Genomic DNA, 26,826 nt, shown 5'->3' on the forward strand with positions numbered 1-26,826 from the left:
CTGCATGGCACGGAAATTTCCCACTTGTCTTAGCAGTTTAGGGCTTGTAGAAATGTGTACAGTATCACCTGACTGCTTACATCTCTGGTTTTCCTACAGGATGAGGGAGTGGTGGGTACAGGTGGGGCTACTGGCCGTTCCCCTGCTTGCTGCCTATCTGCACATCCCGCCCCCCCAGCTTTCCCCCGCTCTTCACTCATGGAAGTCATCTGGCAAATTTTTCACCTACAAGGGACTGCGCATCTTCTACCAAGGTAAGAGGAGGACTGTTGGAACACCTGTGTGTATAGGTCCCGCTGAGGTACTTATTTTGTGTCCATTGGTCTCTGTTCCTCAGTGATCAAGGGGAAAACCCCCTTTTTCTGTGAAGTGTGCCTGAAGGAATGGACTAACCGCCCCCCCCAAAAAAAACTGCTGGGAGGGTAGGGGTGGTGGAAGTGAGATTCCAGTCTCTATAGAACTGACTTTTTAGCATAATTTTTTCCATAGCTCGGTTTCTATCGATACAGGTTTTTTCCTCTTGAGCGCTCCTAGCGTCGCGTGACATAAACATTATGCGTAGATAAAGCTACCGTTGGTTCTGTCCCCCCCAAGTCCCGATTTCATTTTGTTTTCTATAAAGATTATGTTATATACATCATTAAATGTGATTTAAGTCTTATACAACTTTGTATAAATTAATTTGCTAATGATAATTGTTATGACTGCTACTTATCAAGTAATTACCATATGTTAGGCATTGAATTATGTTTTCAATCTTCATTATTTCATTTAATCTTTATAACAGTACTTGGAGATAGGTGCCATTAACCTCATTTTATAGGTAAAGAACCAAAAAACGAGATTGGAAAAGATTTCTTTTGGGCGGGGGTCAAGAGCAATAACGAAAAATGTTTGTCATAAACCGTTTTTCATTATTGCTCCTGACCTCCTCTCATTTGCTATTTCGATTAAGTAAGTATATAATTTTTATTAGTCATTTAGGTCATTTCCAGTTTTCAGTGTTTTAGTTAATGTCGAGGGGAAATCTTTATGTATATATTTATTTTTTCCTTATGTTTTCAACTATACTTATTGTAAACAGAATGATTTTATTTGCATGGATTCTGAAGAATAAGATGTCTAGGCTAAAATATATAAAATTTGTAATTGCTTCTAACTAAATTATTTTGCAAACCTTATCAAGTTCTCATGCCACTGGCAGTACATGATCGTGTTGATTTTAATCTAATATTATTAGCAAGGCATTCTGCTGTCTAAATGGCTAACTAATGCATTAAAAATGTTAATGTCTATGTTGATTAACTCTTTTATAGTTAGAATTTTGCAATAGTTTGAGCATGGCGCTTTCGATATTGGATTGGGTCTCTTCTGTGAGAAATAAAAGTGCTAGAGAAACAGCCTAAACAAAGGTGTTCATCAGGTTGAGGACGAGTTGCTACATTCTGAGAATTTCTGTGAGGTCATTAATGATAAGATACAAAGAATCTGTAGTGTATATATTGCGATCATATACTTTTAACTGTGAAAGTTTACTGTGAAAAGCAATTTGCATATTAATAATATAGAAAAAGAAGAGAAATACTTAAAAAATTGGGTGAAATTAAGCAGACTAAGTATTTTCATATAAAATATGCTACTTATAATTTTTTAATATACAGATTTTTAAAAATCCAATGTCTGTTTTTACCTAAAGCAGTAAGCTTGCGTTTAAAAAAGAAACCTATTATTTTAATTTCGTTAACTTGGTCAGGATTTCTTGTCCTTTATACCAGATTACTTAGATTTAATATCGTCACGGTGATTTTTATAAGGAGTTGGCTTAACGGATCTCTCCCCTTCTTCCCAGACTCTGTGGGTGTGGTTGGAAGTCCGGAGATAGTCGTGCTTTTACATGGCTTTCCAACATCCAGCTATGATTGGTACAAGGTAATGAAATCAGACTTTCCAGGTCCTACTAGGTATTTAGAAATTCAAAATCAAGAACTTTGTTGTCAGCACTGCAAGGTTTTTGCATATTTGAATTGCTTAATAAAATAGGATTAAATATAGAACTTTTTCATTTACTGTAAGGGAGTAAAAAACTCTTTGGAAATCTGGGAAGTATCACTGCCAAGTTAAAAATGCTGGAGTTCCTCCCTCAATGGAGATTAATTATTAGGAATAAAGCACTGTTCAAGAGGCTCATCTGTGGGCCTGTGGTGGCTGCATGTGACTTTCCCTGTATTGAAGTCCATTAAACTGAGCAATGGATGAAGCGCTCACGCTGGTGTAGGTTGGAGAAGAGGAGCAGCAGCGTCAAAAAGTCCAAATCATCTCTTTCTTTCTTGTAGATTTGGGAAGGTCTGACACTGAGATTTCATCGAGTGATCGCCCTCGATTTCTTAGGCTTTGGCTTCAGTGACAAACCGGTAAGCAGGACGGGACCAGCATCGCGGGGTGGGGGTGGACAAGATGGAGGGTCACCTGGCAGACCGCACTCCTGACCTCATCCTGTGCATCTGGACTTTCCTTCCCTTAGAGACCACATCACTACTCCATATTCGAGCAGGCCAGCATCGTGGAAGCGCTTTTGCGGCATCTGGGGCTCCAGAACCGCAGGATCAACCTTTTGTCTCATGATTATGGAGACATCGTTGCTCAGGAGCTGCTCTATAGGTTGGTGAGGCCATAGACTTCTGCTCTATTCACAGGTTTCACTCATTCAGGATGCCGGGAAAAGTAAATTGCTCCTGGGTTCTTTCTAGCGCTATTGCCTCTTGGGAAGTTTGTCTTTAGTCGCTACATCTGTACGGGTCAACTCAGTCAGATGTGTGTTTCCCTCTCGTTTCTAGGTTCAAGCAGAATCGATCTGGTCGGCTTACCATAAAGAGTCTCTGTCTGTCAAATGGAGGTAATTGCCTTGGCGGTGGGTGGCAGGTGACATCTAAGCAGTAATCTGACGGTATTGCAAACAGACACAATTAAACTAGGGAATCTTTACCTTTTTTGTGCCATGAACCGCTTTAGTGGTCTGATAAGATTTATTGACCCTTTCTCAAAATCATGTTTTTAAATATAAAAAATAAAATGAATAGGATTACAAAGGAAACTGATTATATTGACATATAGTTAATAAAAAGCTGTGTTATAAAAATACGTGCTTTTTAAAATGCATTATGCAGCAAGATCTAGTGGTGGGTGTAGTAAACTATTAGAAGTATTTAGGTGTGTAAATATTCATACTATCTGTAACAGCTGTGGTGGGTTATGCAAATATTTGATATGAAGCCACAGGTACTTCTAATGCTACTGCAGTTTCGTAAACTCTTAATTATGGCATTGCCAACTTTCAGTTAGAAATTAGTGAACACTGATTAGACCTTTTGGAGATATTTCTTTTTCTTTGCGTGCCACTGAGTCTGTCCTGTAAATCCATGAATCTCCAAATGTCCCCTGAATACCTCCTGGGCAGACTGGGAAAGAAGTCTGTTTGTCCCTTTATAACCAGGGCTCAAGGCTTTCTCCCATTAATTCTGGAGAAAAATGGAAAAGGAAAAATCTAGGTTTTTTCTTTTAAGGAACTACACTTCCGGAAAAATCTCCAGATTCTTTTGCTGCCCAGGTCAACACTATGTGTTCTGAGGAATGGGCGGGAACGTCAGAGCCTCGTCATCAGCAGTATGGATGACCATGTAAAATATTTTTCCTGTTTATCTACCCTTAAAATTGGGAAAGTAATCCCAGTGGGATACTTTTCTGTTAAACCCAGAATTCCCGGGGAAGGAAGTAGATGACGATACTAAGTTTTTATTTGTAATTTGGATTTCAGCAGTCAAGTTCCCAGAGGTTACAAGTGAGTAGGGTAGATAGTTTCAAATGACAGGCCTATGTTTGCCCTAAAGTTGTTGGAAAATGACTAACTTAAATCTCTTCTCCTTCAGGTATATTTCCTGAGACTCACCGTCCTCTCCTTCTCCAAAAGGTTGGCTAATGCCCTGACTAGATGTTTGATTCTTAAGGTTTATACTGACAAATAATGCTGGGACCTTTATAAGGGCCTGTAGTTAAACTCCTTCTCATCAATTTACATTAATGAAGTTAGTTTTTTCCTTCTTATGCAGATAAAGCGGTGGAAGTGACCCCTACATAAAGCCTAAAACTTTCTGAGAATAAGAGCTCAACAGATACTTGGAGAAATCTAAAGATTTGTGTCATTAGCATTGATGTTAGAACAAACTGGGATCCTAATCTAAAGTTGACTATATCAGTTAATTGTCTTAGGGGTTTAGTGAAATGTAGAAATGTTATCTTAATGTGAATTAGAAATAGATTTGTCTTCCATGGGAGAAGGATTTGGGTAAGCAGAACAAAAAACTAAAAGCCACTGACCAGACCTTCCAGTAGGAGATTTGCCTAAAGTCTTTTTAGTTCCTCATATAAAACTTTTTGTCCCGGTTAGCTGTCCTCTCTCTCTCTGGATTCTTGATTCTTACTTTTATCTATTTACCTATAGCTGCTTAAAGATGGAGGCGTGCTGTCACCTATCCTCACACGACTGATGAACTTCTTTGTATTCTCTCGAGGGTGAGTCACTGTCAAAGACCAGTTCATTGCAACCTGGGGACAATGTGGTAGAAAGTTGTTGCCATTAAGATTCTGGGCCAAATTCTAGGGTTTGATATTTTAATGCAAAGGTGTCGGCCACTTGCCATGGAAGTAGAAGAACGAATTCATAAATCAGTTCCGGGTCAGACTACGTGACCTCTGAGGTTCCAATCATATTTGACATTCTGAATTCTCACACGTATCTTTCTGTTTTCTTTGGACTCTCAGTCTCACCCCAGTCTTTGGGCCATACACCCGACCTTCGGAGAGTGAGCTGTGGGACATGTGGGCAGGGATACGCAACAATGATGGGAACTTAGTTATCGACAGGTAAGAAGTGGCCCTTTGCTTTGGTTTTTGGAGAGGCTTTCTTTTGGAATGTGGGGAAAGGTGTGAGGTTGCTTGTTTTGTTCTTGGCTGGCACTGCCCTGTCACAAGAAGGTTGGTTATGACTTACAAGGTAAACTAAAAAGTCACAGTCTATACTAAGAAGAAAGATGAGAGTGAGCCCTGAGCCTGAGCCACGTGGCACAAAAGGTTTGGATAAACTGCAGATTCTCATGCTAAGTCAGTTGTAACTGGCTGATTGGCTGGCAGATCCTTTAGAGTTTTCATTAATATTAAATGCCTTAAGATGTCTGATCATAGTTGTGAAAGGCATTTAGTGCCTCTCTCATAGTACAAGTCTCTTCCTTTTTACAAAATATTTTCTCTGTAGCAACGGAGACTGAGAGGGGAGATTTTTCTGTCCTGTACAAGGCACTCCCACGCCTTGGTTCGAATGCCGCTTTCACAGATGGTGACATGCATAACTAGCTGGGTCAGTGTAGCGTACACTGTTTTATCTGATGGCCTTGCTGAGAATTGTGAGGGGGAGAGAGCCATTCCTCCCTCCACCCCAATCTCTCTGGGATCTTGATCAAAAAATTGCAAAACAAAACCCTCTTTTAAAATTCCTTTATACTTTCCTTTCCAAAATGGAAATGCCACTTCTAAAAGGTGACATTTGAGGTTCGTAACTTCTGGAGTTTCCAGGCAGGATAATTAGAATACATGAGTTTGAGTTCTAAAATTTGGCTGTGTTTGTGTTTATCAGCTTCAACACTTAGAATTTTAGAAGTAGATGTAGATTGAGATCCTGTTCATTCAGTCCTCTTAAAGAGGAGGAAGCAGGTCAAAAAAGGCCTGTTACACCCTTGAGTCACACAACTAGTTAGTAGTAGAGCAGTGATCGGAACCTTAGACATGGGCTTTAGTCACTTACAACCCAAACTAATTTCAGCCTTTCTAGATCTCATTCCCTGCTTAATAAACGCAAAGAAACATTAATTCTTACATCAGGATGGGCATGATCGCTGCTATCGCTACATGGGAGTTAACTCTAGAAGTTAACAGAAATGGGTAAGTGGGCCATTCCCGGGAGTGCCAAGTTGCTCCTGGATTAAGAAAACATATATTGTGTTCCTCGTGACTCATGTCAGGCCTTTGCATCCCTAGAACAATAGTTTCTTGTCCTACTCCTGCTGACCGACTTGTCCTACAGTCTCTTACAGTACATCAATCAGAGGAAGAAGTTTCGAAGACGCTGGGTGGGAGCTCTTGCCTCTGTAACTATTCCCAGTGAGTATCTCAGTGTTACATCTTGATAGGAAAACTGAAGGACTCAGGGGTTAAAATAACCGCCACATATAGCTAACAAAAATATAAAACATCTAGCTAAACCAGAGTTTAAGATGAACAGCAAATGCTTTTTAAAGGATAAGTATGTGCTGTGCGATATTTGGGACATACTTATGCTAAAAAAAACTCATCCGAAATTCAAATTTAATTGGTCATCCTTTGATCTGGCAGCCCTCTCCAACATCTGCAACACCGATGACGTGTTGTGAAAGTCTAGAAAATAACTGAAATCTATCGCTAAGGCAGTGGGTGTCACTGTCGGGAGTGGGAGTTGGACTGGTTTCTGAGCATTGTCAGTGGCTGCCACATTATACGCTGAGTTGCTGGGATAGAAGTTGGTTAAGATTACTAATCGAGAGACCACAGGTGGTTTCTGCTCATTTCTCTTCATTCTTACAGATTTAAAAAATATCGGTGCCGTGTGTCTCGCACATAATAGTGTTCGAGAAATTGTCGGTTGATTTCTGGTGTCAAGGGTCAGTTATAATTGGAGAGAGACGTAAAGAATGACTATCCCGGATTTACAGAAAGAGAATGCTGAAAGTGGGGCTTATTCCTTTTGGTCCAGGGCACAGAAGAGCTGCAGGAGGGACTGAATGGCTGAATATAGGAGAAAATGTCCCGAGTGGCCTCAGTTTTTGGCTTATTCCCAGAAGTTTCTAATACCCTACTTATTGAACGAAGTTATGATTTTCCATCATAGGAATAACTTTAGCGTGGGGGGAGGGGAACGGATTAGATGTGAGAGCTGGTCGTAATTCGTTTCTCTCCTCTTTCCCAGTTCATTTCATCTACGGGCCTCTGGATCCGGTGAATCCCTACCCGGAGTTTTTGGAGCTGTACAGGTGAGTCTCCCTCGGGGCTTTGTCATTAGTTCCTCATCTTGTCTTGAGAGTGAACAGGACTGCCTGTCGCTCCAGACACGGTCTCCGACCTCACTGGCTGTTCATCCAGGAAACATATTAAAGGATGAGCTGGGGAATCTTATTCTCACATAAATGTAAAGGTCAGGAAATTCAGTTACACATTCTCTTCATTTATACAGCCTGTTTTCATTGTCATGGCTACGACATATTTCTAAGTGTGCAGGTAAGAAAAAGCTGTCATGTGAACCAAGGAATGGAAACGGATAAAAGTTTTGTAAGAAATGTTTGCTTTAGTCTGATTGTAAAGCCAACTCACCAACCTCAGCTGAGCAGACAGACTGCAGGGCGAGATGAGAGCTCACTGTGGGAAATGGCTGTGATTTTCGCTAGGTGCTTACTCGGAAGGTGTCGGAATGCGAAATATCTTAACTGACTTTGTCACATGAGAACGTTCCATACCTTCATCTGGCCTAGTAGAAACAACCCAGTAGTAAATAGCTTGCACTTAATTTTCAACAGAATACCCTCTCATCTCCTCCCAGGGTTAAGGAAGGTCTTTTGTTATCTTTACTTGGACACTGGCCCACTCGTTTGATGCCTCCTGCTTCTCTAAGGAGCTGGAAGTCATCCTGCCTTGAAAAACTGTTATATTTTCAAGTTGTCTGTTGGATTATGAACACTTAAAAACTAGTCTATATACGTCATAAATGGAATTGGCAAGTTTATCTGCCTAAGATACGATTCCAAGCTAGAAGCTGAATAAGCTCTTTGTTGGTTCCTTCCAGTGTGGCATGTCCGCAGGGGCATTTGCTGGGGCTGCCCACTGGCTTACCTCCCTCTCCCTCCAGCCTTAAGTTCACCTACATGCTGTTCTCTTCCACTAGGAAAACGCTGCCGCGGTCCACAGTGTCGATTCTGGATGACCACATTAGCCACTACCCACAGCTAGAGGATCCCATGGGCTTCTTGAATGCATATATGGGCTTCATCAACTCCTTCTGAGCTGGAAAGAGTAGCTTCCCTGTATTACCTCCCCTACTCCCTTATCTGTTGTGTATTCCATTTAGGAAGAAATGCCCAAAAGAGGTCCTGGCCACCACATACTATTCTCTCACAAAAGTCCACCTGATTCACACTGGTGAATCTGTGTAATGATTGGGTTGACAGAGGAAAAAAAAAAAAAAAAAGCCGGCAGAAGCTCCGTCTAAGGGTGACCTCATAGTCCACCTCCCATCCCTCTGACATCTGATCAAGTGTGTATGGACTTGCCTTTGTCTTTGTGTTATTAGGAAATTCTGATGAGCACTACTCACTGATTTTGCATAAAAATCTTTTAACACTTCTGTAGACTTTTCCAAAATATTTAGAAATGCAAATTTCTGGCCCAAGCAGGAGAGCGGAGAGCGTGCCTCCTTCCCTCTCCTTGTATGGCTTTAAGGGCACATGCTTTTTTAAGTTTTCTAAGCAGCACGGCTTCAAGTGAGAGTAAGTCTCTTGTCAAAACTTTGGATTTAGTTTCATCAGCTGCTTCTAATTAGACATTTTGGTAAAACAGATTTTGGGTTAAATCATTCTACGTATACTTTAAAACTATGATTTACCTATACATATACATATTTTATAAGGATACTAAACCAGCAGACACTTACTCTGGCAGAGTAGTGAACCTTATTAAATATGTTTAACTTCTGAATAAATTGAACTCGATGCAAACTCCTTGCAGAATTTCATAACATCACAAGACATTCAAGACCAATAGCGTCTATGCCAGAGATTTACTGTCATTAGCTGGAAAGACCAATTCTAACGGCAAATCATAGTCTGACTCTTCATACCTCAGTGCTTCAGCATGTCCCTCCTGAGCTAAAGTGGGGGGGAGGGGACCGTCGCACGGTCCAAGTCACCGCCTCGCGTACACTGATTCCTTACGGTGATTGCTTAACTTCTCATTGGTTGTCCCGGAGAGCTTCCTCACGTAGCTCCACAATTCCTGTGCTTTACAGACAGGAAAGTTCCAGAAATTTTAAGATCAAATTCTGAAAGGCCTATGAGTAAACGGTGCTGAATACTTATTATTTTTTTTTTTTTTTTAGACGCAGTATGTTTTAGTCATAATAGGATCATTAAATCAGAATAGGATTATCGAGTGATTAAACTTTTTCTTTAAATTAGCAACTTCAAGTATAACAATTGAAAGTGGAATAAGTGTTTATTTTCTATTAATAAAAATGAATTTTGACAAAAGTGGACTCTGCCTTCCCCTCCCCCACCACCCCTCTGGGATAAAAGCTTTTCAACATTGCCAGGAGCTTTCAGACACACGTTAAATTAAACAATATAATGAAGTTAAGCAGCTGGGGTACAGGATAGTATTTGCTTTTCAAGATCACCCAAAGCTGTACTATCATACCAAAGTTGACCAAGTGTAATAAAAAGACATGCACAAGGACAGATATTTGCTTGATCTGCTGGCTCAGGGCCAAACATTTAATTTGCTTCTGCAAAGTCATTAATTTTTCAAAGTATGATTCTGGGAAATTCATGCCACTAGCCCTAAAAGCCCACTGCAGTGAAGTGTACATCAACTTCATCTTGCCCCATCCCCCCAAAAAACTTATCCAACAGAAGCCAAGATAACATCTACAGGTGTTCCCTCTTTGCTTCTGACAGTCACCTGCATGGTCACGCCATCTGCTAAGGCCAGCCTTGACCTCACCAATAAATCATAGCCACCTCTATACACACCTGAGAGAAAAAAGTGAGGAAAACCATATTAAGAACTTCAAACAAGCTCCGACTAATGAAATTTATCATGCTCTGCCTGCATTTCCTTTCTATTTTAGCTTATTAGCTTTTCTAGAGATTTGTGTTTATGGTGGGAATTGAATTCTACATACAAAGTCTAAATCTTTTATATTCCTATGGTACCAGGTACATAGAAGGTATTCAATAGCATTGATCTGGAGTACTCAAAATTGGGGGAGGTAGTGGCATTGGTATCCGCGAGAGAGATTTAAGTAAGTGTTTTAGGCCAAACGTACATCTTAAAAGCACAACCTAAGGGTAGCATGCAAATTAACCAGCTAAAACAAATTATTTATTTTGATGGGGCTTCAAACTGTAACTCATACAGTGGGATAAGAGCAAGGCATGAGATGCCCATGCACATCCCTATTAAATTCTGCGACAAAAGAAATCTGATGGAAGTTTCTTACCTGCCAGATAGAGGGAATGAGAATTCTTGTTCTCAGGTACTTTATCCGACCTCTCACATGGCTGCATGCCCAGAAATGTGATGATGTTGCTGACAGCTTCTGTGTTGACAAGATTGATGCAACAGTATCAGGAAAGGTCAGCATAGGAATCTGCCTCTGCACCAGTGAGAGCTGGCAGCTGGCAGGGTAGAGGGGTGGGTGATGTGTGCAGGGAGGCCACTGGACTGGACACTGGTTGACTCAATTAGATGATGAAGACAGGGGCCTGGCCTTGTAAGGGAATTAGTTTATGAAGTATTTAAAGAGAGTTCTGGAGTAGTAAATATTCCTGTTAGGCAATACTGCTGTCAGGCAATACGTTGATAGCAAAACTGTTCTCACCTTCAAGAGTTTTGGTAGAACTGAGGGCGAAGGTCTCCTCTTTCTCAAAGGTATCTCCCACCTCTTCCCAGGCAGCAGCAAAGCTAGGCTTCAGGACCTTCTGAATGTGGTCAGACAGAGTCACTTCAAGATCTTCCAGCTAGTGGGTAGCAAGTAGAGGTCGGTAAATGAAAGTCCCATCAGTATAGAACACAGATGGAAGGAACTAATACGGCTTTAGCATTCTGTGTTTATCCTTTACAGGAGCCTAGGAAAAACTACTACCAGACTAGTTTAAATCCTGTAGTCTGGATAAATCTAACGATGTAGGCCTTAGAAAAGGAAAGGATATAGGACATCTGGCAAAAACCATATCCAGATCAACATATACAACCCTGCGGGGTACAAAGCAGTCATGTCACCACACCTGACAATCAAGTTCAGGCCATACTGGGCCTTCTGAACTTGGCATTCACTAACAGGTTAACATTTCTTAAACTTCTGTGTTCTGAGAAGGCTTTTCAGTCCATGATGCAGCTACACTGTAAGTAAACTAAAAGCTGCTGAACAAAACCACCACCACCCCAATACTTAAAACTCACTGATCTCAATGAGAACCATATAATTATTTTCATCTTGTAATTATCCCTATTACAAAGACATAAAAAAAGGACGAGTTTCGTTTTGACCAATCAGGAAGTGGTAAATCTCAATTCTCTTTGGCCTGACGCTCCCATTACAGAGTCCAGGTCCTCCTCAGTTGTAATTGTTTGAGAAGATTAAAACCTCATGAGTTCATGTCAGATGTTCCTAGAAAAATGTTCCTTTCAGGTAGAAGTCACTCAGTGGTGCAGGGGTGTCAGAGTGGGTCTGTGCAGGGGAGACTCACCACGTACTCATCATCATACCCCTCCTCGGCTGGGACCCCAGTGTCAGGGTCACAGTCCCGGACAGTAAACTTCATGGTGCAGCTGAAGGTGCCTGCAACTGGAGGAGAAAGAGCAGGCAGGCCTGTCAGCGGGCAGCACAAGCACAAAGTCGCCGTCGGTAATTAGGAAGCACACGTGCACTTGGCACTATGCTCTGTGTTACGAGTAAAACATGCAAGCTCTCTTTTCTAGTGTAGTAGTTTCAAAAGCAGCCTGTAAGCTGGTCAAAAAAGCAGTCTCACAAAGTATGATTTTAAAATCCATTCCCCATTGTGGGTTAGAATAGCACAGAAAAGATGACATGGGCAAAACTTTTTGTATTGATATAGAGAAAACAGCGGGGGAGATACTTTTGGAGGTTTTTTGCCACGCATGTCAAAAAGAGCAATTTGTGGAAAAATGTAAGAAACACTACCATAGGAGCTGACAGACAAAGCAAAAAATATCGACAGTAAAAAGCACACAGACCGTTAAATTAACACTAAAGCACACTGGAATCTCCACAGCAATACTGTTTTTAGATTGTGGACCAACAATGGGTCCACAGATCACCAGAATGATTCTACTTTATGTCAATTTTCAGCCTATAGTGAGTAGGTCAGTAATGAGGCGCTAGTATTGGTAAAGTCAGTGTCTTCAAATGGAAAAGCAAGCGGGCAGTTCTATGTTTTGAGATGACTGGTGGAACTAATAAGAAATGGAGGCAGAAGCACATTCTTGGAAAGTGAAGATAGGATTTTCTGAACTGTCTGAAGGAGGGGATTTATTAAGTATGGACGAAGAAAAGGGTCTAATCCATGGTCTGGGAAAGGCTTATAGGTACAAAAGCATTAGAATTTGGGGAGTTCAAAAATTATTTGGGGGCTAGGCATGGAAAGGAAAGAAAAGACTCAGATGCAGAGACCATATACGACAGGTTGGGTAGTGAGACTTTTCATCTGCTCAGTCAACTTTAAACTCACTTCCTTCAAACACGTACTGAATGCCAGTACATACCGGCGTTACATGTAAAGGTGTAAACTTAGATAAAAAGATGCCTGAGACATGTCCTCTTTTGCCAATAGCTGAACATCTAGGAGTTAAGTAAGAGTGCGAGAGAGATCTACCTATATACCTATGACATCACAACTCAATGCCATAGGTTCTTTAATATAACTTTTAATAGCGGGCTTTGTGGGAGTTCAGGATTAATAGCTAGAAAAATCAAAAAATTTGAAAGACTACAAATTTAACTGGATCTCAAAAGATGTGAAAGAGCTTTGGAGAGCAGAGGGAGGTACATGAGCAAAAGAGGCCAGAGGCCACGGGGCAGTTGGAAACAGTTAAGATGTGCTGATGCGCAGGTGCTGAGAAGAGAATTTGTTTAGAACAAATTCGAAATACCTCGTATTTCAAATGGAGACTAGACATTTTCCAACAGGCTCTGGTGAGCTGAGGCAGCCAAATGATTGAAATGTTAGAGATAATTAAAGTCACTGGTGGGAATCCTGTGAAGAACAGGTCTGAATTCAGAGAGCAAATGAATTTAATAGAGTGTGTTGAAATCAGATGATGGTAGTGGGCTGATCAGTATAGGAAAGAGTGTATCTATCAATACTGCAGAATCTATTTTAATGCCCTAGGGGGCTGATTAGAGAGTAATCTTGGTTAAATTAAGGTTGGGTTTTCTGTAGGAGGAAGAGGGAAGAAGAATGGGTCAGTTTTTTAAACAGAAAGATGGGATTATGGTAGGGACAAAGGTCATGATCAAATAAGGATGGAGAGGCCGGATAGCCATTAGTAATACCAGATTCTGTGAACCCCTGTTTGGTTCTGATTTAGTAGGGAGGCTACAGGCAAATGAGGAATAAGGGGAGACAATCAGGAACATAGGCAGATCACAGCCTGGGCAAACTAGGTGAATTTTAAGTACAAGTCAAGTCAGAAGACATTTATATATAAGTAAGTGACAGAAACAAAGAAGCAAATAGGAATGGTATTAGTAGAGATAACGTTCCTGAAAGTTTTGTGGCAAATGTTTAATGAAATGGTTTCGATGAGAACAATGAGAGGTTACAGGGAATCTAAGGTGAACTCCAGTAAAAACCACTGGTAGCGATCTATCAATGTTGCTAGAAAGGATGACAAACACTGGGTTTGAGAAAGGGTGAGAGGCGCCTCTCCATGGCAAGAGAACAATACTGAATCCCTTGCCATAATGTAAGGATGAGAGCTTCAAGAATAAAGCCAGGTAAATAACCAAAGATAACAAGAGAAGAGTGCGCTTAGAGATGAGGTTCGTCTTGTGAGGACTGACTGAAATGAGAGAGAACTACTAAGGAGACTTGTATGGAAGGAACACAGAGTTGGAGAAAAGATGGATGCCGGAAGCTCAGTAAGGAGAGAGAGGTGTGAATTACACTGAGTTACAGAACAGGCGGTGTGGCACATGGCAGAGTGGGAAATTCGGGAGTTGCCAGGTCTCAGTCGCTGGAGTGGAGACTAAGAAATGGGGTTAGGAGGAGATTTCAGAAGGCTTTGTTGGAATAATAATTGACAGGGGGTGTCAGTGGGACAAAAATGAGAAAGCGGGTAAAAAGGGATGGATCGGAAACAGGCTAACTGCAGCAGTCCATGCAGGTCCGGACTGAACTAAGAAGGAAATGCACGCCGTCTAGAGTGTAGGAAATCAAGGAAGATGAAAGCGAGTTGAGCAGTGAGGGTTATACCTGCCAAGGAGAAGTGCTGAGTCCATGGAATGCTATCTATACACCTGGCAGGAGGAATACTGAAGATTAGGTCCCTCCCCCGCCGCCCCCCACTAGGACAAATATAGGAGAAAAGGAGGAGAGGTAGAGAAACGCAACATTAAAGTTACCCTCAGATGAAAAGAGGTCACTCAGGAATGACAGACATCAACTGGGAGGGTAAGACAGCACTCCTGGGCCAAAAGTCATGATGCAATAAGAAAGGAGAGAGAGACTGGAGGGAAAGAAAATGAAATACTGTATAGTGGAGGGTCTACAAGGCAGAGCAATAAAGATCGAGAATAAAGAACACAGAGAGAAAAGATAGATGCTGGATGCTCCATCAGGAGAGAGGTGCGGGGAATAAAGATCGAAAATGGAGAATCCTGTCATAGCTAAAACAGGTCTAATTGGTTACATTTTGGGTGTAAAGATTGTATTGTAATGAGAAGTGTAAAGAAAGTATGAGGAGCACGGACTAGAGTACGAGGCAGTGGTGGACGAGCTCTTGAAGCACCAATCTGGAAGGAATTTAAAGGACTTGGGTGACAGGAAGCTGTAAGAAAGCTGCTTACGATGCGTGCTACTAAACAGCTGTTGCTGGCAACTTTAGAGATCTTAGGCTTGACTTATTAGAGGGTGTGAATAGGTAGTTTGTCCAGAGCACAGATTATCATATTAGATGGGGAATGGGTGAACATTATGAGGTACATCTGAAGTATTCTGCAGCCATTCCTTCTGTCAAGAGAAGGTAAGTGGAGGGATGATGGACAGTTAAGATATCATAGTTTATTGCATAGTGTGTCTTTAAAGTTGGCTGCTTTTGGAAGTTGTCTTGCCATGTGAGGACTGGCTAAAAGTGAGACATTTGTATGAATATATCATGGAGGAGAAGATGGAGACTAGAATCTAAGAATGGAGAGAAGATAAGGGGATTTAAACTCAGGTACAGAATATAAGGTGTGAGTAGGGAAGGGCATTAAAGAGGGCTAGAGTGAGGAATGCTGGAAAATGGCAGAGTTGCATATTAAGTAGAGATGAGAGCTAAGCTAGATTACAGCCAAAGGAGAGAGAATGTGAAGAGGAGGTGGCATCTGGGAATCTTATTTGAAGCAACAAGTGTCACCGACAGAGTGAAAAGTTAGAGTGTAAATGGGATGGATTTCAGCCACGGCCAACGGCAGAAATCTGGAGGTCTGGACTGACCTGAAATGCAGATATATTAGAAGGGGGTGGAGGAAACAAGGATGAAGAAAGGAGAGACTACTGAATCCATGAGAAATGATATAAAGATGGTAGCTGAAAACAACAAGCGACAGTAGGTAACAGGTGTTTCTCTAGGGTCAGTAAAGGAAAAGAGTGGAAGAGCCTGTAGAAGAGATGAGTCACTGGAAGATTGGCAGGTACCGACAAGAGGATATGGTATCATACTTACACTAACTGTCACAGACGGGAAGGAAGAGGGAACGGAAACTACGTAAAGCAAGTATTAGATGAGGAGTGTTGAGAGTAGGTGGAGTGGCGTGGGCAGGTGAGGTGAGGAACAGAGGTTCCCAAAACGGGAACCCTGTAAGATCTTAAAGTGAGATTTGGTCGACTGTCAGGTCTTAATGCCAGACTTGGAAAAGCAGTATATTTACGATGGGAGAAAATGAGGGCCTGAAAAATAGTGGAAAGTTTTATTAGGAGGATTAGGTGGAGATAGATTAAAATGAACCTTGACATAAAGCCAGGGCAGTAACCTTAAAGACGTCAGGATAAATCTGAGTAATTCGTGTGTAGCACAGATGACTAATTTTGGGGGATGAATGGCTACAGATCACCTTGGGAACCCAACTCGACAGTAAAACTTCATTCATTAGTTCCATGTACAGATGAGAGATGAAACTGTACTATATGTAATTAAGATGTGGGAGGGTAGGCCACCAAAGGGAGATAGATACAAATGATTATCATGCAAGTGCCACATTAAAGTTACCTAGAATTTACTGTCCAGTGAAGGTTTTCTGAAAGTGAGGGACAGCTACTGGGGAAGAGCGCCTGGCTAGGACTAGGGAGTGCTGTTCAGGAGGAGACTGGGTGCATTTCAATGAAATGTACATGGTTGCTAAAAGAAGGGAGGCTTCAGATAAGATAGCATATTTTTTTAGGGCAAGATAGGTAATAGGCGAAAGGGAATGGGAGAGCAGCAACATTGCAGTTGCCCCTAGCTTAAAAGGCCATTTGAAGAATGACAGGTATTGGCTGGAAGGAGAAGGCCCCACACTTGGGCCAAAAGACATGGAAGAGAGAGATTAAAGCTAAGAAGAGCACTGTACTGACTGGGGAACAATTCTGAGTAGGTGGCATGGTAATAAGAAAAACCATGCACACCATAAAGGTTCTCAGAATGGAGAATCCTGTCACATATGAGACTGGGCCTAATTGGTTAAAAATGTTAGGTATAAGGCCAGCCTGCAATGCCTAGTATGGATAATGGGAGAGAAATAAAGGACTGAAAAGGAATGACAGTCGAAGTATACTCGCTTTTGATGCTTTGGTGGGAAATTTTTAATTAAAGGGCTTGACTGAAGGGAGAGTTTGGAGCAGTGCTCTTCAAATGTGTTCTCTCAGCATTACCTAGAAATCTGTTAGAAAGAGAAATGCTTCAGCCCCATCATACCTAACAAACGAATCAGAAACTTGGGGCGAGGCTCAGGGGTCTGTCTTCATAAGCTGCGGTCTGAGAACCACTACTTTGGAGGAAGGCAGGTTAAGAGTAGTTCTCATAAAAGTCTTTGCTAGCAAAGTCATATTAGGGTAACTGAAAATTAGAGAAGCAGCTGAGGAGATTTGTAAGAAAGGGCATATACAATGTAATATTGTATGCCTCCGAGAAAGTAAGCACTTCAGTAGAATGATTTTATGTGAATTCAGATTTAAGCACTGAGAGAGAGGAAGGAGGGAATGTGGCTAAATAAGAATCGAGGTTAGGAGGGAAAACTGTTCAGGAAACTACGGAAGAGGGAAGATAGAGGCTGTGTTGGGTGGGCCTATAATTTGGTCCACACAGTCTGAACAGTGAGTGCTGAGTGCGAGGTGTTCGTGTATCCCGAAGGGACTACTGAATCTATGGGAATGATAGATACATATGCAGTCTGGGAATGAAGGAGGGTTGCTGCATATAAGGTAGAGTTTTTATAAGGCAAAAGAAAGATAAAGGAGTTAAATAGTAAAATCAAAATTGCTGCCAGTTGAGAAGGTATCACTTAATATTGACAAAGAAATTGTCACTGATACTAACTGGAGGTATCCAAAGATCACGATTTAAGAGGAAGACGACAGGTTCAAAGCTATCTAAGGGAAAGGCTTGTCTGAAGAGTAGAAAACTGGTTTTGAGTGAGGGAGAAAGTGGCGATCAGGAGGGGAAGAAACCTCAAAAAAATATATGCATTCATCACTATCAAAGGTTAAGATATGAGGGAAATTGCCAAATGGAAATTGGAAAGAATGTCCTATAAGAGGGACATTAAAGTTATACTCAGAAATTAAGATATTAGGATTTGCAGACGATGAGAGAAGCGATGAGGAGACATAAGCTAAATAAGGTGAGGATAAGGAGAGGAGCGTGTGATTTAGGCTGAGGTGCGGCGCATGCGGGGTAGAAAGATAACAAAAATGGAAGGGTATTAAAGAGGGCTAAATGGAAACACAAGGAAATGGGAGTTGGAAACTAGTCACATCTGTGTATTAACAAGGAGAGAGTGCGAGGCAAAAAACGTAGCAAAGAAAGAACTGGAGTGTGAGGTTTTGCTGTCCAGGATGCTTTGTTGGGAAAATCCTGGAATAATGGATGTGGCTGATACAATGAAAGGTCAGAAATAGGCTAAGTGGGATGGACATGAAAGGCAGGCCTGTGGCAAGAATCCTACGAAGATTATGCTGAACTGAAAACACACGAATGCAGTGAAGGATGTCAGATGCAAGGGGAGATGGCAGTGGGCTGCGCACTGAGTGCCCAACGTGAGGGGTCTGTCTATCCAGAACAGCCAACTGAGATCTGTAACCATGATATGTATGGAGGTGGTAGCTGAAAGGAGGGACACAGAAGATAAGGACACAGAAGGAACAAGGAGGAAAGGAATGGAAAAACAACGTGAAGATTCCTACAGATACGAAGAGATGATTTTAAGAATGACATATAGAGACTGGTGTTATGGCACCGTACTCAGACCAAGGTTATGGCGGAATGAGGAGGAGAGTTTGTTAGCTGAGTAAAGACCATTGCTGGAGTTGGAGAAGACTTAAGAATAAATGGAGTGGCATGAGGCAGATCAGATGTACCATACAGACCCAGAATGGGGGCCCTGGAATGAGTCAGATGGGATGGGAAGGCCTAGTCGCAATGAGTGGTGGATTTAACAGAGCTTCAAGGACCTGGACAGGAATGGAAATTAGAGGGTAGACCAGCTATTAACCCATGGGTGACATTTCAGTTAAAACTGAGTTAATAGGAATGCTTAAGAGAGTTTTATGAAGATGAATTCTCCTAAAAGGACAATACTAGCAACCTTAAAATTCACCAGGAGCAAGGGCAAGTGGTTTGTCTATAGAGAAGATTATTTGTATTTTTTGAGGAGTGGTTGAGAATCATGAAGGAAGTAAACCTCAGGACAAAAATGCTGTATCCACTGCCATGATATAGTGATAGTCATGGAGATGCATAGTTGAGATATGGCAGAGCATAACAGAGTAAGAAAGAAGAGAGGAGTTTTAATTTAAGTAATGGGAGCATTGCATGAATTAGAGCAGAGTTCTCAGTAGTTAGAGTGGCAAAAAGACAAATAAGATGTGGGTTAAAGACACCCAAAATGGAGACATCTGTAAGATCTCAGAAGGAATCTAACTGGTTAAAATGTCTGGTGATAAAGATTGCAATGAGTAGCCTATATAATGAGAGAGAAATTAGAGGCCTCCATAAGATTCAATTCAGAAAGTAGACTAGCTCACATGAAGTCTTGATGGGAAAAAAATTTTAAAAGAATTTATATACATATTATTTATGGATATATAAATATTTATTAAAGTTATAAAATGTACGAGAAGTATTAAATTATATAGTGATTTTCTCGGGAGAGGTAAATGATTCTGAAGAATTACAGAAGCTGTCTCAATTATATGTGCAATATTTTATTTCTTTAAAAAACTCTCAAGTACAGCATAAGGTTATGATATAAAGAAGCAGGGTAGTGAGTATGAATTTTAAGGGGATGGAAAATTTTAATTAAAGGGCTTGGTTGGTAAGAACGTTAGAAAGGGAAGATTAGGATAAATCTTGATGAAAAGCCATTGATAGCAACCTGAAAGGCACTGGTTTGACCGACCAGAGAGAGCATGGGTGGGCAGTTTATCTGGTGAGAGGATGATCTGTTATTTGGTAAGAAGCGGGTGGGTATCATCAAGGGGGTGTACCTTTATCACTGTGATTAGAGATGGAAGCTGAACATATTATAGATTTTAATATATGTGACAGTGCAGATAATCAAAGGAAGGCAGGAAGAACTTGTTTAAGTATGATGTTGAAAGTTTGCTCAGAAATTAAAGCATGCGAGAGAAACTATTGAGACGTGTTTAAAAAAAGAAGGAAAAAGTAGAGAGAGATTAAGGCTAAAGTAAGGAGATGGAGTGTGGTACAGAGCATGCAGTTTTGCAGAACGTTAAACAAGGAAGGGCATTAAAGAGGGTCAGGGTTAGGTCAGAACTGGAAGGGTTGCATGTTAAGCCAGATATCAAACAGCCGAAGAAAGAGGTGAGAATATGGCTAAGTAAGAATTGAAGTATGATGTGTTGCTGCCCAGAAAGACTTGAAACAGTCAGTGTGGTCAACAGAATGAGAGGTTAGAGAGATTAAATGTGATGGACTTTAAACTGGGCCAGAGGAGGAGTCCTAGGAAAAATCCAGAATGAATAGAGGGTGGAAACAAATTCAGTACAGAGTGTAGGATATGAGGAAGATGGAAGAAGGTTGAGTGGTGAGTGCGGAACATTAAAAGTGTCCATATCCAGGAGAGGAGGAGATTCACAGGAAAGATACAGCTGAATGAAAATACGGAGGAAATGTAGGGAGTTTGCAGCAAAAGGAGAAAAGGAACAGAAGAGCGATGTTCGAATTGCTTGCAGTTGGAAAGACATTATCTAAATAGTTATATGGGTGGGAGAAAAGGCTATTGCTTCATGCTTAGGCCAAAGGTCATGATAGAATAAAAGGGAAATACAGAGAATGGCAAGCAAGTAAAGGGGCACTGTATGAATTAGCAGCTTTGAGCAGATGGAATGGCAACAAGACAGATTAGGTGTGAATGAAAGAAACAGAGCTGTCAGATCGCAGAACTGTGTGTAGAATGGGAGAGGATCTGGGGTCTGAAAAAGAATAGGAGTTGGGTAGGCTGGCTCTTGAAGTCGTAGTGGGAACTTTATGACTGAAGTGACTGATTGTGAGGAAAGCTTAGAAGGGGATGGATTACGATAAACCCTGATAAGTCATTGGTGGAAACGGTAAAAACATCGCCATTGACCTTTTAGAAGGTGTGTGGACTGGATACTCTTTCTGTTGAACGAATGAATGCTATTGGTTGAGGAGCAGTCGGGAATCATGATGAGGTAAACCTTCAGAGAATAATCTTGTATTAATTGATACATAGAGTAAAAGATATGTAGAGTGTTTAAGATACAGCAGAGCAAATATTCAAAAGAAGTTAGGGAAGACCTAGGTAAGTGTGATATTAAATTTACCAGGAAGCATGTTAGGACTAGCTGAAAGCGAGAGAAACAACGGGAAGGATCTGTATTAAAAAAGGAGAAAGGGGGAAGGGAGAGAAAATGCTGGTTGGAGACAGGACGTATGAATTAGGCTGAGTTTGGAATATGCAAGATGCCAAGCGGCAAATATTACTGAGACCAGAATGAGGAATGCAGATACCACCAACTAGCTACTCACATGATCAAAATACTTATTAACATGAAAAGTTGTCATCCATGTATCACCATGTGCTTGGGAAACTTGGTACAGTGAGTTAGCATTTTTGTGCTAGCAAAAACTTTGCACACATGGCTGTTTGAGCTGGTATATGTTTGCAGACACAGTTCTTCTGCCAATAGGATTACTTCCTATGATTAAGGTTTTTCAATGTGTTGTGTGTTACTTCTGTCATCTTCCCTACAATCTACGTGGAACAACTCAAGCAATTCGCCAATTGGTAAGTAAATGTTTCTAAAAAGTTTATTTATATATTTTATTGAGACATGTATATGCATTTGCTGTTTACCTTGAAAACCTGTCATATTTCTGGAAGTATCAAAGGAGAATGCAATTAGTCTTATAGTATGGGACCATTTTGTACTGCATACAAACATGCCCACTAATGAATGAATTATATGTTAAATAATTACGTAGTTGTCCTTTAGAATGGTTTTTAATGATAAGAGATACTTAAAAATTCTTGTAATAGCATTTTTGTGATGGTTGAAAAATATGTTGCATTTTTAAAAGGGAGACAGTTGGGGGCTTGTCAAATATAATATATTACGATATAAGTGTTTACTAAAACATTGTTATTTGGAGTAGTTTAAACAAAGGATAATGTAAATTGCTTGTATTTACAAAGCAGTTGAATCAGGAAGAGAACTGTGTGGTGAGGCAGTTCTTGAAGGAAGAGGGACGATAAAATAATAACTAAAAATGGGACTTAAGAGGGAGAGTATCTAGGAAAGTATGTTTGCAAGAAAAGTGTGGTCGACAGAGGAAGGTTAAGTGAAATGGACCCAAAACAAAGCAAGTTGCAGGGATCCTACCGAGGAATAAACAGAAAACTGAAGCAATCGAACAAAATGTGTAGGAAAGAAGAAATACAGAAATGGATTGAGCAATGAATGTAGAACGATAGAGGAACCAGAGTATAGTATTAGTTTATGAGAATGACACATACTCAGTATTTGGATGTTAACAGAAGATAAAAGAGGGGGGAAAAACCCAAGAAGACGGGTGGAAAAGCAATATTCACTTCTAGATGGGAAAGGTTGTAAGAGGGATGATATACTGAAAAACAAGGCTTGGCCCTATAGTTGTCTCTAACAGAACAAGGAAGAACATAGATAGAAACTAAGTAAAAAGCACACTGTATGGATTAGACAATTACTTCAGAGTAACTTGACTAAACATAGGGTCGAACAGCTTCACCAAAAAGAGACCTAGAAACATGAGAGAAGTCGAAGCAGGGCATAAATCAAGGAAACGGATGTAGGCTTGAAGACGGGCCAGAGGTCTTGAAGAAAGTTGAAGGCAGGATGGAAACAAGTCAGAAGGCAACCTTAAGCCCTGGAGTGGAGTATTAGAGAAAAGGCAGGGAAAAGATGCACTAAGTTGTGCACGTAGCCCAATTCCGGACAAAGGAGGTGAAAAAGTTAAGAAATAGGTAAAGAGGAATTCAGCCGACATGAGGGAAAGCGTGCCACGGAACGGTACTGGCGAGTGCACATCCATAAGCAGAAAGGACTTCTGACGTTTTCAGAGAGGTGGTACTGAATGAGTTACGGAAAGGGGTGGGATGAGGCAGGGGCTATAAAAATGGCAAAGAGAAAGAGAAGTACAGGATGAATATGTGAAACCAGAGTCCTGCACAGGACTAAAGGAGTCCCGAGAAAAACAACAAAAATGAGACTCGATGTCCTCAATAACAATGGAAATAAAAGGAAAATGGAGAGGAATGTTGCACGGATAATACTATACAGAGACAAGTAAGAAGTTAGTGTATAGTGAAACCAATGCATGAAGGGATAACAGCAAAGAGTGGGTAAATTAAGGTGGTTGGACAGAGGATCTTGCCAAACTTGACACAGTATGTAAACTTAGAAGATTTGAACTATTAATAAACGGGATGAGAGGAAAAGGTGGGAGCATGAAACATTAAATGCAGAAAGAATGAGTGCTTCAGTGACATTTCCAAAGTTCTATTACAGAAACACTAAGCACTTTGAAAACAAGTAAAATTAAACACTGAAATGAATGAGACATGGAATAACAGGTTAAGTGGAAAAAAAAAAACCAAAACACTCAAATATTCTTGATAAAGAGGGAGGACAGACCTAAGAAAATGAAAAGTATAACTCTGTAAAAGAGACAGTGGCTTGGGACATGGCAGGTATAAAGAAGCCCACATGGAAGGGAATGCGATGGTTCCAAGACGAGAGGGCCGGGTGTGTGTCAGAGCGGGGACAACGCTGGCTGGGACCTTCAGGATCAAGGGTCAGTGGAACCTGGTGGAAGGTGCAGAGAGAGAGGGACTCTGCATTCCAAGGGGTGAGGTTGGGCATCCACAGCAGTGATTCTTCCCGGGGGTGGGAGGGGTGGTTTCACCCGAGGGGGGGCTGAGGGCATGGTCCCCAGGGGAGGCCTATCAAAACATCTGAGCGGGGGAGCAGAGCTCTGCTCAAAACCAAACAAAAAAAATTCAAAAAGAAAACACAAAAACACACCCGAAAGATGTTGGTGATAGGCCGCCTTGGGGCTCATGCATCCCCGGGTGAGGATCACTGGGTGGAAGGGCAGAGGGCAGAGTGGGCCAGAGAAGGGAGGCATGAGCAGATGAACCAGGGTAGACGGGGCATCAGAGTCAAGAGTGCCAGACATGGGGGGAAATAGACCTTGGACCAGGCAGACAGCGAGCTATGGATGTAGCTTAGACGGCACCTGGAAAGATGGTGGAGGGGTGGGTTTCACTGCCAGTGGGTAGGGAATGGAGCACAAAGTGCTGGTCCCAGAGCGGAGGATCCTTGAGAAGTAAAGTTGAGGTAGTTGGCAGTGGGGACTCAAAGGAAGATGTCTGCTTGGACTGTGAGCACATAGCACCCAAAGGAATGTCTGCAGCGAGGAAGGGGCCGATGGGACAAGACCCAACTCTGAACGGTATACTGAAACATGCTCCGTACAAGACAGGAGAAGGAAAGACGGAGAGAAGGAGAAGTGTACCCCAGGACTCATGGCTCAGTGAAGGTCGAGAGTGAACGCCAAGCTGAGAGGCGTAGTCTAGGCATGTGGGAAGAAAGAAGTATGGTAGATGTTAAAAAAAAAAAAAAAAGAAAAAAAAAAAGAAAAACAAAAAACGAGAAAAAAAAAAGTCCCCTGGTGACAGAAAAATGAAGGAGAACCACAGAAAGCATTTCCTGAGGGCAACGTCAGAAGGGTGTGCAACAAGGGGTCTCAGGAGAAACAGGCAAGGTTCCAGGGAGTCACATTTGCAGGTCCTGGAGGGTTTGCACAGCCTGGTCCACAGGAATAGGGAGGATGATGCTGGGGAACGGGTGGCAGGGCATGAAGTGGGTTTGGGCTCTCGGTTCAGATCTCTGGGTTCATTGAGTTTCACAAGGACAGACACGAGGCCAGGGTTGGGTCAGAGGATTTTCGACGTGGGGTGGTGAGGACAGCAGCCAAGACTCTGGATCTGAGACAGCCATTTTTCTGTGAGCTTGTGGCCCTAATCCACATGCAGTGTTTGGGTCATGACTACAGCTTGAGGAGTGGGTGAAAGAGACTCGGGAAACCAATCCCAGGGGACACAGGAAGGAGGTACAGAAAAGGGAGAAGGAAGGGAGAGGTCTGATTGTAGGAAAGGAGATGGGCGTGAGGACCACAGGGGACAAGATTGACAAGACCGAGACCTAAGAGACTGTGACAGGGCTTGAGTGTCATTCAGGTACGCGGCCAGGACGCGTGTGAGGGTAGCATGTGGGAGGCCGCGTGCTTTAATGCAGTGTCCGGATTAGGGCTTGGTGGGTAGGAAGGAGTCCACACAAAAGGGAATGCGATGGTTCCAAGACGAGAGGGCCGGGTGTGTGTGAGAGCGGGGACAACGCTGGCTGGACCTTCAGGATCAAGGGTCAGTGGAACCTGGTGGAAGGTGCAGAGAGAGCGGGACTGTGCATTCCATGGGGTGAAGCTGGGCATCCACAGCAGTGATTCTTCCCGGGGGTGGGAGGGGTAGTTTCACCGGAGGGCGGCCTGAGGGCATGGTCCCCAAGGGAGGTCTATCAAAACATCTGAGTGGGAGAGCATTGCTCTGCTTAAAACAAAAACAAAAGAAAAAACAATTCAAAAAGGAAACACCAAAACACACCCGAAAGATGTTAGTGAATCCGCCTTGGGGCTCATGCATCCTCGGGTGAGAAGCACTGGATGGAAGAGGCAGAACGGGGCAGAGAAGTGATGCATGAGCAGATAAACCGGGGTAGATGGGGCATCAGAGTTGAGAGTGCCAGACATGGTGGAAATGGACCCTGGACCAGGCAGACAGCGAGCTTTGGATATAGCCGAGAATGCTCCTGGGGTGGGGTGGGATTCACCATTAATTGCTAGAGAGTGGAATGCCAACATGGTGGTCCTGAAGAAGATTATGATTGAGATACACAGGTTAGAAAATAAGAGTGGCAAAGAAAGTCGGGTTATGTGTATGTGAGCAGAGAGCACGTGACGTCTGTGATGTCTACACAGATGGGCTAGATGAGAAGAAGACAGCAGTGACGGAGATCGTTGGGAAGAGAGATGATGCTCGGTAGGGAGGAGAGAGGCAGACAGCACGACCTAGGGTTCCCTTCAGGTTGAGACTGAGGGCAATGGTGTCAGGCATGGAGGCGAGAGGCACAGGGGCCAGAAGGAGGAAAGAGGGCAAAAGTCTTGTGATGACAGGAAAAAGATAAGAGAATCAAAGGAAGAGGTTCCCCAAGAGCTGTCCCTGAATGGTGTGCAACAAAGGGGTCTGAATGGAAACAGAAGGTTCCAGGGAGTGACATTTGCAGTTCCTGGGAGGAAAGCACAGCCTGGTCCACAGGGTGTGAGCATCGGTCGGTGGGTGGAGCGTGTGGATTCAGTACAGTATGTCTGAGGCAGTGAGGACTGAATTAGGATGAGTAGTGGGTGGGGGATCAAGGAGGGACACAGCAGAGCAGACTACTGATTCAAGCTGGAAGACTCAGAGAGCCCAGGGTTGGGCCGGGGGATTCTCCATGGCGGGTGTGGGGACAGCAGCCAAGCCACAGGATCTGACAGCCATCTTTCTGTGAGCTTGTGGGCCTAATCCACACGTAGTGTTGGGGTCAAGACATCAGGCTGAGGAATGGGTGAAAACGACTTGGGAAATCAACCCCAGGGGACACAGGAAGGAGGGTACAGAAAAGGGAGAAGGAAGGGAGAGGTCTGATTGTTGGAAAGGAGATGGGCGTGAGGACCACAGGGGATAAGATTGACAAGACCGAGACCTAAGAGACTGTGACAGGGCTTGAGTGTCATACAGGTGCGCGGCCAGGACGCGTGTGAGGGTGGCATGTGGAAAGCCGCATGCTTTAATGCAGAGTCCGGAGTGGGGCTTGGTGGGTCGGAAGGAGTTCACATAAAAGGGAATGCGATGGTTCCAAGATGAGAGGGCCGGGTGTGTGT

The 26,826-nt window shown here is 42.4% G+C and overlaps 2 protein-coding genes across 2 annotated transcripts in view; one reads left to right on the top strand and one right to left on the bottom strand.

Moving 5' to 3' along the window:
- Positions 1–9,377, top strand: part of MEST — a 13,094-nt gene extending 3,717 nt beyond the window's left edge. Inside the window, exons 2-12 of the mRNA XM_011357238.2 lie at positions 100–254; positions 1,850–1,929; positions 2,334–2,411; positions 2,522–2,658; positions 2,835–2,893; positions 3,924–3,964; positions 4,496–4,566; positions 4,816–4,917; positions 6,131–6,207; positions 7,049–7,112; positions 8,018–9,377. Of these exons, the coding sequence (XP_011355540.1) occupies positions 100–254; positions 1,850–1,929; positions 2,334–2,411; positions 2,522–2,658; positions 2,835–2,893; positions 3,924–3,964; positions 4,496–4,566; positions 4,816–4,917; positions 6,131–6,207; positions 7,049–7,112; positions 8,018–8,135 (982 nt within the window). The 3' untranslated portion in view covers positions 8,136–9,377. The remainder of the gene's footprint in view (positions 1–99; positions 255–1,849; positions 1,930–2,333; positions 2,412–2,521; positions 2,659–2,834; positions 2,894–3,923; positions 3,965–4,495; positions 4,567–4,815; positions 4,918–6,130; positions 6,208–7,048; positions 7,113–8,017) is intronic.
- A 209-nt stretch (positions 9,378–9,586) lies between these two features.
- Positions 9,587–26,826, bottom strand: part of COPG2 (coatomer protein complex subunit gamma 2) — a 105,646-nt gene continuing 88,406 nt past the window's right edge. Inside the window, exons 21-24 of the mRNA XM_011357239.2 lie at positions 11,598–11,695; positions 10,730–10,868; positions 10,349–10,447; positions 9,587–9,878 (exon numbers count right to left, since the gene is read on the bottom strand). Coding sequence (XP_011355541.1) covers positions 9,748–9,878; positions 10,349–10,447; positions 10,730–10,868; positions 11,598–11,695 — 467 coding nt within the window. The 3' untranslated portion in view covers positions 9,587–9,747. The remainder of the gene's footprint in view (positions 9,879–10,348; positions 10,448–10,729; positions 10,869–11,597; positions 11,696–26,826) is intronic.

The sequence above is a fragment of the Pteropus vampyrus genome, unplaced genomic scaffold, assembly GCF_000151845.1.
Source record: "Pteropus vampyrus isolate Shadow unplaced genomic scaffold, Pvam_2.0 Scaffold33, whole genome shotgun sequence".
Lineage (NCBI taxonomy): Eukaryota > Metazoa > Chordata > Mammalia > Chiroptera > Pteropodidae > Pteropus > Pteropus vampyrus.